The 14,637-nt window shown below is 40.7% G+C and overlaps 1 protein-coding gene across 3 annotated transcripts; it reads left to right on the forward strand.

The window, feature by feature from the left end:
- Nucleotides 1–10,106: 10,106 nt before the first annotated feature.
- Nucleotides 10,107–12,545, forward strand: LOC103999707 (uncharacterized). 3 transcript variants are annotated; one of them, XM_065171094.1, is made up of 2 exons: nt 10,107–11,030; nt 12,037–12,174. In XM_065171094.1, exons 1-2 carry the CDS (start codon nt 10,208–10,210, stop codon nt 12,039–12,041), a joined length of 828 nt encoding a protein of 275 aa, XP_065027166.1. In that variant the 5' UTR covers nt 10,107–10,207; the 3' UTR covers nt 12,042–12,174. The 3 variants fall into 3 exon arrangements, with proteins under 3 accessions (XP_065027166.1, XP_018674856.2, XP_009419802.2); XM_018819311.2 differs by having other exon boundaries at nt 10,110–11,030; nt 12,032–12,545; XM_009421527.3 differs by having other exon boundaries at nt 10,121–11,030; nt 11,990–12,545.
- The last annotated feature ends 2,092 nt before the right edge of the window (nt 12,546–14,637 follow it).

Below are 14,637 nucleotides of genomic sequence, written 5' to 3' on the forward strand. Positions count from 1 at the left end.
GTATGTCTTCTTGCTCTTAATAAGCCTTGTAAGTCATTTCATAGGTCATTAATGACCCGATTAGTTCTTCAAAAGGGAAGTTGTTTAAATCTTTAGCCTCTTGAATAGTAGTGACTTTAGGGTCCTAACTCTTAGGAAGGGATCTTAGAATCTTATTTACGAGCTCAAAATCCGAAAAACTTTTGTCGAGTCCTTTTAGACCATTGACGACATCCGTGAAATGGGTGTACATGTCGCCAATAGTCTCACTTGGTTTAATTCGAAAAAGTTCAAAAGAATGTATCAAAAGATTGATTTTTGACTCTTTCACTCTACTTGTGCCTTCGTGAGTCACTTCGAGTGTATGTCAAATATCAAACGCGGTTTCACAAACCGAAATATGATTGAACTCATTTTTATCAAGCACACAAAATAAGGCATTCATAGCCTTTGCATTAAGAGTGAAAGTCTTCTTCTCCAATTCATTCCAATCGATCATTGGAAGAGAAGACTTCGAAAATCCATTTTCGACAAGATTCCAAAGTTTAAAATCCATTAAAATAAGGAAGATCCTCATGCGGGTCTTCCAATAGGTGTAGTCCGTCCCATTGAACATGGGTGGACATGTAATAGAGTGGCCCTCTTGGTTTCCAGCATATGCCATCTCTCTTGGGTTTTAATCCGTTTGAGAGTTAACCCCGCTCTGATACCAATTGTTAGGATCAAGAGCAATAAGAGGGGGGAGTGAATTAATGCAGCGAAAAACTTTCGACGATTTAAAACTACGTTCATTCGTTGAAATCCGATTCCGACGTAAAAGTCATTTCGTACAGATAATAACTTTGAAAGCTTATGAAAACGTATTTGAAGTAAAGTAAGGAAGGCAGTCTATAGTTAAGATAGAAATCAGAATGTAAGCACAAACTGAAATATGATGTTCATACGATAAAACCAATTTCCGTCTTAACGTCGATTCGGAAAATACTTAACTATGAAACACGTTCGTAAATGAGCAAAAGGCAGTAAGCTATTGAGGAGGTTTGTAGTAAAGATAATATGCTTAAAGTAAATGCAAACCGAGATTTAGAGTGGTTCGGTCAATCTTGACCTACATCCACTTTTGGCTTCCTCCACCAACGAGGTCACCGACGTCCACTAGAGGCCTTCCTTCAATAGGCAAAGGTCAACCACCCTTTTACAGTTTCACTCCTTTTGACGGGCTTAAGAGACAACCCTTACAAACTTTTCTCTTCTCTCTTGAAAGATCAAAACTTGGAAAAAGAGGGAGGAGAACTTCTAACCTTTACAACACTTTTAAGCTCTAAAAATTACAGAATAAGATTGGATTTTCGGTGCCCTTTCATGCAGGAAAGAGTGAGGTATATATAGGCCCCAAACTAGTTTGAATTTGAAGCTCAAAAATGTCTTTTCCCGGATTTTCGGGGTCTTGGCGGTACCACCTCCTAACTGGGGTGGTACAACCGCTTGGCAGCTCGGAGACTGAGCCTCTAGGCAATTGCACCACCCAGTCTCACTCGGAGACTAAGCCCAAGCGATGCCACTGCCTGACTGGGGCGGTTGCACCGCATGGCAGAGCTCGGAGACCGAGCTCAGGCGGTTCCACCGCTTGTCAAAGGCGGTTGCACCGCCCAGTCTCGCTCGGAGATTGAGCCTAGGCGGTGACACCGCCTGCCTAGGGCGGTTACAGCACTCAGCTTTCTTGGGAGACCCTCTCCTGAGCGGTGCCACCGCCAACCCTGGTGGTGCCACCGCCTAACAAGAATTCTAGTCCGAATGGGTTGATCCATTCGGCCCAATTGGGGTTAGTCAAGGGCTCAATTGCCCCCACATTAAGTTAATGGGATCACCTCTCATTCCTAACTTAATCTACATGCTAACTATGATATTTCTTTAGACATTTACCACAACTTGCTCCGGTGCATCAATCGCTTCTTCTGGCAAGCTTCCGACGAACATCCGACAAACCTTCGGTGATGCTCCGATGGACTTCCGGCAAACTCCTGGACTTGCGACGATCCACTTGGCGAGTTCTGACAAGCTTCTTTTGGCAAGCTCCTAGACTTCTCGGATTTGTTCTCGCAGAACCTCCGACCACCGTCCGGACTTCCGTCGAACTCTCGAACTCCCAACGTGATCATAGTCTTGACTCCGGCGTAACTCCTGCTGCATGTCTTACTTTCATCGTAGTTAATCCTGCACACTTATCTCAACATATGGATTAGATAACAAATAACAATTGACTTCATCATCAAAATCCGAGATTCAACACGAACTTCCAACGATCTCTCGGCAATGTTCCAGTAGACTCCCGGCAATCTCCTAGACTTTACGTTGATCTTCTTGGCGAGTTCCGATGAGCTTCTCTAGCAAGCTTTGAGACTTCTTGGTTGGTTCCGACAGAAATTCTGACGAACATCCGAACGTCCGATGAACTCTCGAACTCCCAACGAAATCGCGTCCTTGACTCCGGGACTTCATTTTACTTTATGCCTTGCTATCGTAGTTAATCCTGCATATGTAAAAACACACTTCAATCTAGACAATTAATACTAAGCTTTAATCATGTTGCCCGGCATGTCATTGGTCCATCGATGCTTCGTCCGATTCTTCTGTGTATCGTTCTCTCTTGCGGCCTATTGCCCAATTAGTTAGTTGACTCTGTAACTCTGATATCCTTGGCGCAATATCCGCTCTTCTTGGCCCGATGCCTAAATCCATGGCCCGATGCCTTCTATCGATACGTCGACCAATCCTCCGACCCGACGTCCAATCTTCTAACATGTTTTCCTCCGGCCCAACATGGTTTTTCTTACTTTAATTGTCTCTCCCTGATCAAAGCATCCTACATCACTCAAAACATAGATTAAATCATAAACACTGATCAATTAGTTTCATCATCAAAATATGAGATTCAATAGTTGGGACAACAAAATTGCTATATGACAATAGGTATCATTAACCATTCAATATTCCATGAGTAGATCAATCAGTAAACTCATTCTCCAATGAGTACCTGCACTGAATCCCTAGTGTCCCCACATGAGCAACTATGAGACCACCTGCATTCATTATATGGATGAGTATACAGCACACCAATCTATCCGATTATCTCGATGCCCCTCTCGAGTAACCTATGACCGGAATTATTTAGGATTTGTATTTAAAGACAAATCAGTCTCATTATTGTGATCTCATCTGATCCGATTCCCATTGCACAGATCCATGTACATCATAATATATTTATGCAACAAGCAATATAAAGTGATAAAATATTAAATAATAATAATAATAAGCAAAAAGACTGCATGTCAAGTCACATGTGCCATCACTCATATGATTAGCTTGCAGGACACCTATGAGCAGCACTTACAACTCTTTCTCCTTTTTATAGGATCAGGAGAAAACCTTTCCAAGTTTCACACATTTCTTAGAAAGAACTCTAAATTCTAAGAGGTGGAAAGGAACACTCAACACTTTTCAAGCTTTTTCAACTCTTTTTCGTTAAGGATTCTTTTCCACTTTCTACCCTTTTTTTCTTGCTTACCCAAGTAGGAAATGTAAGGAAATCTGGGGGCAATATCACATGCACAATGGAAGAATAGAAAATAAAATCTCTAAATTTTTCAAAGATGTGTTCATCATCGTGCGAAGATTAGTGCACAAAATCTGCAAAACTGAAAACCACGCGTGAGATAGTTGTGTTACCTAGGGATCTTATTGGCTCTTATTGGATCTCATCCATATGATCTAATAATTTAGAGGCTTATTGGATATCCAATAAGATAGGGGTCTGATAGATATCTCATATCCGAACCTCTACTCGTCGCAATGCCTACCATATGTGTGTGACCCTTTAGACCCAATATTGAGCTGGCCGTGAGTCATACCTGTCATAACTCCTTTTGGCTCAATGAATTATTATCTCCATAATAATTCACTCGACTCATTGATTGTTGACGTATTAGGCCACTACGGTGTAGTCCTCAGATAATACAAGAGAATCCAATCCTTTAGACCTATCTATCCTTAGTTACTGTATATCTATAGACCATATATCGGGTATAGTACTTACTGTCTAGCCCATATAGTTTTTACTCGAGTCTCGCTCTAATCGGATTTTCCTGGAGAACTCTTTCTCTTTCAATCTAAATGACCCTAGCTAGAGATTTGTTTGAGCAAGAACACATAGGATATTTCTCTAATGATATTGAGAGCAGATGATCCCTTATCGACACTCAATAGCCCTCATAAGATTAGCTGTCAATCATGATGACTGGTTGTGCTAGATCTGGAACCTCCATACCTATAAGTTTGATATCAAAGAGTAGAGTATTCATATAGGACTTCCTTAGTCTCTCAAGTCTAAGGACCAAATATACTACAAGGATGATGGAATCACTATCTGATAATAAGATATCATCAACCATCTAGTATTCCGTGAGTGGATCAATCAGTGAACTCATTTTCCAATGAGTATCTACAATATATCCCTAGTGTCCCCACATAAGCAGCTATGAGACCAGCTACATCCATCATATAGATGGGTATACAACACAATAGTCTATCTGGTTATCTCGATGTCCCTCTCAAGTAACATATGATTGGGATTATTTAGGATCTGTGTTTAAAGGAGAATCGGTCTCATTATCGTGATCTCATCACGATCCGATTCCTATTACACAGATCCATGGACATTATAATATATTCATGCAAGAGGTAATATAAAGTGATAAAATACCCAATAATAATAATAATAATAAGTAAAAAGATTACGTGTCAAATTATACGTGTCATCACTTACGTAATTGGCTTACAGGGCACCTATGATTAGCAATCTCCTACTTGACCTACTGCCAATCACCTTTATGTCTGTTCCCCATTAGGCCCCTATGATGCTCAAAGACAAAATGAGACAATGGCTATGTTAGTGGATCTATGATGTTATTTTCGGATAGAACTCTTTCCACTACTACATCTCCACGGGTCATGATCTCTCTAATTAGGTGGAACCTTCTCATAATGTGCTTAGACTCTAATGAGTCTTGGGTTCCTTCGCTTGAGCAATCGCCTTGTTGTTGTTACAATATAAAGGAATCAGCTCCTCACTGCCCGGCATGACTCCCAAATCTGTGATGAACTTCTTTATCCAGACTCCCTTCTTTGTTATCTTTGCTGCAGCAATGTGCTTTGCCTTTGTGGTCGAGTCAGTAGTAGTATCTTGCTTGGAACTCTTCTAGCATATTACTCCTCCATTCAAGGTGTATATATGCCCCGAATTCGACTTGCTATCATCGACATTGGACTGAAAACTCAAGTTCATGTAGCCTTCAACCTTGAGGCTGCTACCTTCATATACCAGTAAAAGATCCTTAGTCCTTCTCAAGTACTTAAGGATATACTTTACTGCTTTCCATTGCTCCAAGCTTAGATCCACCTAATACCTGATCATGATACTTAGAGTATGCGCTATATCAGACATGATACATAGCATGGCATACATAATAGACCATATCGCTAAGGCATAGGGTATCCTATCCATGTTCATCCTTTCTTTAGAAGTCTTTGAGGACATACTCCTAGAAAATAATATTCTATGTCTCATCGGTATAAAACCTCTTTTGAAATTTTTTATGTCAAATCTTTTGACAATGATATCTATGTACCTGGACTAGGACAAGCCAAGCATCCTCTTGGATCTATCTCTATAGATCTAAAACCCCAAGATATAGGATGCTTCCCCTAAGTCCTTCATAGAAAAGTGTCTAGATAACCAAGTCTTTATTGTGGATAACATTCTTACATTTCCAATGATTAGGATGTCATCCACATATAATACTAAGAAGGTTATAGCGCTCCTACTTACCTTCCTGTACATAAAAGGCTCATCTTCGTTCTTAACGAAGTCATAAGATCTGATTGCCTTATCAAATCTTATGTTCCAACTTCGGGAAGCTTGCTTTAGTCCATAAATGGACCTAAGCAACCTACACACCTTATTTTGGTAGTCCTTAGACATAAATCCCTTAGGCTATTTTATATATACCTCCTCCTCGAGGTTATCATTGAGGAATGTGGTTTTCATATCTATTTTCCAAATCTCATAATTGTTAGGACCAAGTCAGCACTAAGAGGAGGAGGGGGGGGTGTGTGAATTAGTGCTTACGATAAAAACGATGTTGATTCAAAGATTCATTCAATAAAGCTTGTATCCGAAAGTGCGTTTAAACTTGAAAATGTTCGTAAGTGATTGAGGGTTGTGAGTAAGTAAATTAGCGAGTAATGAGAATGAGAAGCATGAAAGAAATGCAAACTGAGTATACCAAATTTATAGTGGTTCGGTTGTCATGACTTATGTCTACTCTTGATTCCTCTTCATTCGAGGCCACCGACTTTCACTACCAATCTTCCTTCTAATGGGCGAAGATTAACTACCCTTACACTCTTTCTCCTTTTCACAAGTTCAGGAGAGAGCCTTTACACCCATCTTTTACAAGTGTTCCCTCACAAACCTCCCTCAGGACTATCGCTAAACTCTTGGAGGAGGGACTCTATACTTAAAGAGTTTACAACCTTAGAATCATAGAGTTTTTGCTCTATTTTCATATGTATTCTAAGCAGAAATTTGTGGGGTATTTATAGACCCTAAATGGCTTCAAAACTTAGAGCCAAAATTCAAATCCCTAGGTTTTTGGGGTACTGGTAGTACCACCCCCTACCAGTCAAACACTGGGCGGTACCATCATCTAACACACTAATACTGGATGGTACCATCGCCTAATCTAGGCAGTACCATTGCTTGATAGAGTCTCAGAGACCGAGCTCTGATGGTACCATCGCTTGACAAGGTGGTTCCATCGCCTAGTAGCATTAACTGCTGGTGGAGGAGGGACTCTATACTTAAAGAGTTTACAACCTTAGAATCACAGAGTTTTTACTCTATTTTCATATGTATTCCAAGCAAAAATTTGTGGGGTATTTATAGACCCTAAATGGCTTCAAAACTTGGAGCCAAAATTCAAATCCCTAGGTTTTTGGGGTACTGGCAGTACCACCGCCTACTAGTCTAACACTAGGCGGTACCATCACCTGACACACTAATACTAGATGGTACCATTGCCCAGTCTAGGGGATACCATTGCTTGATAGAGTCTCGGAGACCGAGCTCTAATAATACCATCGCTTGACAAGGCGGTTCCATCACCTAGTAGCATTAACTACTGGTGGAGGAGGGACTCTATACTTAAAAGAGTTTACAACCTAGTAGCATTAACTGCTGGTGGAGGAGGAACTCTATACTTAGGACTATCGCTAAACTCTTGGAGGGGGGACTCTATACTTAAAAGAGTTTACAACCTTAGAATCATAGAGTTTTTGCTCTATTATCATGTGTATTCTAAGCAAGAATTTGTGGGGTATTTATAGACCCTAAATGACTTTAAAACTTGGAGCCAAAATTCAAATCCCTAGGTTTTTGGGGTATTGGTAGTACCATCGCCTACCAGTCTAACACTGGGCGGTATCATCACCTGACACACTAATACTGGATGCTACCATCGCCCAGTCTAGGCAGTACCATTGCTTGATAGAGTCTCGGAGACTGGGCTCTAGTGGTACCATCGCTTGACAAGGCGGTTTCATCGCCTTGTAGCATTAACTGCTGGTGGTATCATCGCCAAGTCTGGGCGGTACCACCGCCCAAACCACTTGGGAGGTTGAGCCTTAGGTGGTGCCACCGCCTAGGACTAGCTAAGAATTACTGAATGGGCCAATAAAAGGCCCAATTCAGTTCTAATTCGAGCCCAAATGGCCCCTAATTAAGTTAGTAGGATTTCTCGTAAAACTAACTCAAATTGAAACCCTAATTATAATAATTAAGGCTAAAATAATTACGATACAAGGAATCTAATCTATCCGGTATGTCAATTGTTCAATCGAACTCTCGATAAACTTCTAACGATCTTCCGACAAGCTTTCGATGAACTCTCAGCAAACTTTCGACAAACTCCCGACTAACTTCTGGTGAGCTTTCACTGCATCGTTCGATCTTTCGGTGTATAACCTGATTCATTCGACCCGATGCCCAATCATTGACTCCATCCCAACATTTGATTCTTCTTTAATCGTTTTACCTATCTCATGATTGTAGTTAGTCCTGCATCACTTATCTCAACACATGGATTAGATCATTAATTCACCAATTGATTTCATCATCAAAATATAAGATTCAATAATTTTTTCTTTTTCGATGATGACAACTAATTGATAATGGAGTTAACCTTAACTCCCCTATCTATATGCCATATTGAGATAAAACAAACTTGAATTCAAAAGAAATCAAATTTAAATAAAACTATCTCGATCTTAGTGATCAAATATAATATGTCATATCAAAATTGCACATCATTGTAGCTTCAAATACTCAAAATATAACATGCATAATGTCAAAATATTATAACTCATCACTTCATGCATTATACAAAAAATAAATCAACATTACTTTGGCCATAACATGCATGATACTAAAGCATTCATCATTTCATGCTTTGCATCATATCAAAGTGTGCAGAACATCATGCATGGAAACATTAAAGATTATATGGAAGAATCTATTACATCATATCAAAGTGTGCAAAACATCAAAGAGTACATGGAAGAATCCATTGCATATATCGAAGTGTGCAGAACATCATGCATGGTAACATTAAAGATTATATGGAAGAATCTATTACATCATATCAAAGTGTGCAAAACATCAAAGAGTACATGGAAGAATCCATTGCATCATATCGAAGTGTGCAGAACATCATGCATGGTAACATTAAAGATTATATGGAAGAATCCATCGACTTCTCCTCCTTTGTCATCAATAAAAAAAAGACATACACAAGCTATTCTGGTGGTAAATCGAAATGCCTAAACAAAGTATTAAACTATCAATGAATTTGTTGTATCTCAGTTAAGATTTAATCTTGACGTAGTTCAATTCAATCTAGTCGAGTCACTATGGCATTGGCAGATGAGGAGGGTGTTAGCTCTGTTGGAGGTGCTACCTCAAAGGGACTAGTAGGAAGAGATTGACTTTTCCTATATATAGGTGTTTCTGGTTCAGGTTCAGATGGGGGAGGATTAGTCCTCAGAGGTAATCTAGTCCAAACCCTATTTGTTACTATATATATCTTATTCTTCTTAATAGGTTTCTATTTATAATATTAAATCTATCTAGTTTCAAGGTTTCTCGTCTGGTGGAATGACTATGTCATGTGTATGTATTAGTCTACTAATCAAGCCACCATATGTAAGCATCATATCTTTTATTGATATTTCAATCATGTTTTATCATATTCGATATCCAAAACAGTTATCAAGTCATACCATGATCCAATACATTGCTTCTAATTCTATTTGACTAATTTCATCATAATGGTATTGTTTTGGAAGTATAATACTTATCATGATGTGATGAAGTAATTTTGTATTGAAATGTAGCAAATGTTTATAACTTTTTTGAACAATGGACGAATTTATGTTACCAAAAATGGATCCTATAACCTCAGAGTATGTTATTCTCTAAAATAACTTCTTTTCTCGTGAATTCCTATTAGGTTGTAAATTACGTTATCTGTAATAGGTATGTGATACCCTAAGAGATAAGTGGACATCCTATCATATTTATCCATATATAAGTTATTGTAAAACAACTGAATAAGTCTAGGATAAATGAGTTCACTTATTTGAAGAATTAGAAGGACATCTAAGTTAGCGAACCATTGATTCAGTTTCAAATCACTCAATTCTTCTAGACCCTTTTGTATACGAGGTTATGTTGGGGGGAATCAAAGAGTATAAAGTATTCATCTAAACTTCTCTTTTCTTTATCAGTTGAGGATTTTCTAAATACCATTATAAAATATCTATGGGTTGTTATTGCTTTTAGATAATTATAATATTATATTTTTAGATTTAAAATTTATTTAGTTGAGATTAGGAATGTACTTGTTGTTGTTATTATGGTGGTCAAATTAAAAATATTATAAGAGGTCAAAATATATAAAAAAAAAAGATAATTTAATTAAGGATATTATTTGAGAAAAAATAAAATAAAAATATACTTTATAAAGAAAAACGCCTTTGTTACGTTGTCTAAAAAATAAGAGAGAACAAATTCCCGCGAGCATTCCGTTTCCGGTCCGTTACGTTGTCACCAGCGATGCGCTCTGCTTCTTTTATGGCGGATGGCGGTGACTGCATGCGAAGACAGGACGGAGGCTTCATGGAAACCCTAGCCGCCGCCGTCTCCTCCCTCCCAGACTCCGAGCTCCTCCACTCCATCGCTGATGCCCTCGTCTCCGCCGGCGGCGACGGGCGGCCCCTCCGCCTCCTACGCCGCTCGCTCATGCTCTCCCTCCACTTGTTTCTCTCCCTCCTCTCGCTCTTCTCCCTTGTCCTCTCCCACCTGTCATCTCCTCCCCGCCGTCCTCCTCCCCACGCCTCCGCCCCGGACCCGCTCTCCCCGACTGACGGCACCAGCGCGGGGCGCGCCCTCTCGCGCGTGCTCTCCGCCGTGTCGCGCGTCCCCGTCGCCTCCCGCAAGTACGACCTCGTCCGCTCCCTCGCGGAGCGCCTCCTCGGCGACAACCTCCGCTACGCCAGCGGCGAGGGCCGGGCGTTCCAGGTCATCAACCGCACGGCCCTGTCCGCTGCGTTCGCAAGGACTCTCCGCCGTCTCGAGGCGGCCGTGGCTGCGGAAGCGTCGCTGGCGCCTGGGGATGGGTCGGGCGGGCGAATCATGGGCGCGGTGAAGTCTAGGGTGAGGAGATGGGCGGAGGGGGCAGCGGTGGCGCCGGGAATGGTGGTAGGGGTAGGAGTATCGGCGGACAAACTCGCGGCGGAGGTGATGTGGCTGGGGCAAAAGATGGCGGAGAGCGGGGCGGTGGCGGATGCGGTGGCGATGTGGGGAGAGGCGGCCGGGCTCGCACAGCTCGCTGTCTCCGCCGTGCCGCGCCTGCAGGTGGCCCTCGTCCGGGTCTGCGGTGAGGACGCCCTTTTTCTGTATCTTTCTGCCCTCCATTATTTCCACTTCGACCTGGTTCGGTCGAAACAGTCTGAACCGGTCTTAGCCGGCCTAAGCCGGCCTGCTTCTGTCTGCTGCTTTCTCTGTTTTCTTTGCAATGTCTCTTTGACAAACTTCTAGTGACATTGCATTTTTTTCCCACCTGAAATAGCCTTCCTTTTCTTTTGGATCACTACTTATCAATATGTTGTTGAACTGAGGATTCATAATTATTAAATCTCTTGAACATAGTTCTTATTCTGGCTTATGCTGATCTAGATAACAGAGTCATTACTTAAGGCATGCTAAGATCTACCATAACCCCTCGTTTATTAGACGCTTTGTCTTGGGCTTTTTCAGTAATCAGATCACTATTGCAGCAATTGCAATAGTCACTTTGATAGGAAAAACCATATAAGAAAATTCAAACAAGAAGAGGCTACTCTGAAATTTTAATGAACACCAATGTCTAACGTAGGAAGAAGATTGTTCCGTGAATCATCTTATTAGAAGTTCTGCAAAAGAACTCACATGCATCTTTACTTTGTTTCCAAAGCAACAATGGAATGGTCTAATCCTTTATGAGATGGCAAACTTCTTATTTGACAGAGTGCCTCAAGAAAAATTCAGTTTCTTTATTCACACCCCAGTCAATTCCTTGCATTCTTTCGGTTTCTTTTCTGGACAGCACAAACAATATGTACATTGACATCCACTAGTAGGAAATTAGAAAAGCTTAGATGTGTCATTGTCATAATCAACTTTCTTCAACAATATAAGTTGGCCAATATGGTAGAACTGAAGAATTCTTCAGAGCTATTTGAAAAAATAATATGATTATTCATCAATTCATTTTTCTTGTTCAACAATAGGCACAATACAACAAATTATTGATGTAAATATGCTGGACTTTTTGCTAAACAATACCTTTTACTGCAGCATTCATGTTCAAGCACGCTAACTCTAAGAACTTTGATGAAGTGAAGGTTAGGAAAGAGGAAGAATCACACTTGGCAATCTTTCAAATGGCAATGCTTAAGTCATGGTTGCCATTGATTTGTCAAGCCTGCAATGGTGTAGATACTCCCATACTAAGCAGTAGGGTGAGAGCAGAGATGGTGAGCATGCTCGAAGAGATGATTGAGAAGCTTAGTTGGGACCAGCAAGAGGAGGTACTATCACTCTGGCTTCATCACTTCACTGAATGCCCTGACTCTGACTGGCCTAATCTGGAATCTTGCTACATGCGTTGGTACTCAGAATCTCGAAGATTTCTCTGACATGACAGATAGTATGCCCTATTCAAATAAAACTATAGATTTCTGCTTCCAGTACTTGGACTAATTGTTAGGAAACATCAGTCATCTAGTTTTTTTTTCTGTTTTTCTCGCAAATCAGTCATCTATTATACTGGTGTCCAATGTAATGTTTTGTGAATGTAATTAGACACATGGAATATTCCATGTCATATGAAAAGTATTTATTTTACATTGCAGTTAGCTGGAGCTTCTATGATGTGTCTGAGAAAGAGAAATGTTGTAATTGCTCTATCAATTACTTTTAAAGTTCCGTTTTCACATTGCTCCACACTTTTTTACTTAGTGATCACAATTACTGAATTCACATCTCATACGTTATTTCAATAGAATCATATTTTTATAGTGGCCTTTTGTTGAAGAGGAATTAAATTGAAGGCCTTCGTCCTCTTTGGGCACTTCATGGCTTTTAGTTTGCTGATTCACACTGTTTACACTGATGAGGTTAGTCTTGCTCATTGTAACTTGTTCTTCTTAGGCTCGTAACGCTATGTCCTTAACAATTTGACAAAATTCTTGATCAGATAGCTAAAATAGTTCTTTGATGAATTTTTGTCATGATCCATTAATTTGTGTATATATATATATATATATATATATATATATATATATATATATATATTGCACATCTTCTCTTTATTAAAAGGTGCTTTAGATTAATGTTTTATCGTCAAAATTATTATCGCAGAACAAAGGAAAGAGGGCAACAATCGTTGTTGCCCTACAGTTTGGCCGAAGGCTGCTTGCAACCTTGGTCGAGAGCAAACCTTGCTACTCTTGGCCTGGCCAAAGGTAGCAAGGTCAAGGCAGCATGGCTGCTTATGGCCTAGGTATTGGCTATTAGAAATGAGTTGGTACTAAGAGGAGGAGGGGGGGGGGGGGGTGAATTAGTATCACGGTAAAAATGTTGGTTTCGAAAAATTCTTTTGTACGTTGAAAATCGATCTCGAAAATATGTTAACTTGAAAGTGTATGTGAGCATAGGTGTAGTAAAAGCACAGTAAGGAGGAGAGGCAGTTTGCTATAAAAGTAAATTGCTCAAAGTAAATGTAAGCCGAGTTTATAGTGGTTCGGTCATCGTGACCTACATCCACTCTCGATTCCTCCTCCGTCAAGGCCATCGGCATCTACTATCGGTCTTCCTTCAATAGGCGAAGACCAATCACCTTTTACACCCCTCTTCTCCTTTTCATAGGTTTAGGAGACAACCTTTATAAGCACTCACTCCCCTCTCAAACTATTCTAACACTTAGACTAGAAGAGGAGGATTCTCACAAGAGATTACAATAGCGTTTTTCCCTTTTTAAATTCTATATGCTTGTGTATTTTGACCAGGGACAAGAGGGGTATTTATAGGCCCCAATGTCTTCAAAATTAGAGCCAAAAAGTGTCACATCTCCGGATTTCGGAGTACTAACGGTACCACTACCGTTATTGGGCGGTACTACCGTCGCTGGTCTAACACTAGGCGGTACCACCGCCTGACAGGGGCGGTAACACCGCTGGCAGCATTCACTACCGGCGGTACCACCGCCCAAACAACCCGGGAGACTGTCACGTAGGCGATGCCACCATCAGTTGGGCTTTCAAGTTCTGAATGGGCTGTTCAATCTAGCCCACCATCGGCTGGGCTTTCAAGTTCTGAATGGGCTATTCAATCTAGCCCAATTCAGCCTTGTTAAGGGCCTAGTTGGCCCCTAATTGAGTTAGTGGGATTATCTCTAAATCTTAACTCCAATTATGTGCTAACTATAAAATTTAAGGTATATAATAAGCTAAATAAGTAGGGTTTCTTCCGGCGATCTTTCGACGAACTTCCGACGATCTCTCGGTAATGTTCCGGCGGACTCCCAACAAGCTCCTGGACTTCACGACGATCTTCTTGGCAAGTTCCGACGAGCTTCTTTGGCAAGCTCCAAGACTTCTCGATCAATTCCGGCAGAACTTCTGACGAACGTCTGAACTTCCGACGAACTCTCGAACTCCCAACGAAATCGTGTTCTTGACTCCGCAACTTCATTTTACTTTATGTCTTGCTATCGTTGTTAATCCTATACACATAAAAACCAACTTCGATCTAGACAATTATTACAAAGCTTGAATCATGTTGTTTGGCATGTCATTGGTTCATCGACGCTTCGTCCGATTCTTCGGTGCATCGTCCTCTCTTGCGGCCTATTGCCCAATCGGCTAGTTGACCTCCACAACTCCGATATCCTTAGCATAAAATCCGCTCTTCTTGGCCCGAAGCCTTCTATCGATACGTCGACC

Source organism: Musa acuminata, chromosome BXJ3-10 (genome assembly GCF_036884655.1).
Source record: "Musa acuminata AAA Group cultivar baxijiao chromosome BXJ3-10, Cavendish_Baxijiao_AAA, whole genome shotgun sequence".
Classification (NCBI taxonomy): Eukaryota; Viridiplantae; Streptophyta; class Magnoliopsida; order Zingiberales; family Musaceae; genus Musa; species Musa acuminata.

Coding starts and splice junctions, on each gene's coding strand:
- LOC103999707 (XM_009421527.3), top strand. CDS start 10,208: ATGCGCTCTGCTTCTTTTATGGCGGATGGCGGTGACTGCATGCGAAGA. Junction 11,031..11,989: donor GGCCCTCGTCCGGGTCTGCG/GTGAGGACGCCC, acceptor CTTTTACTGCAG/CATTCATGTTCAAGCACGCT.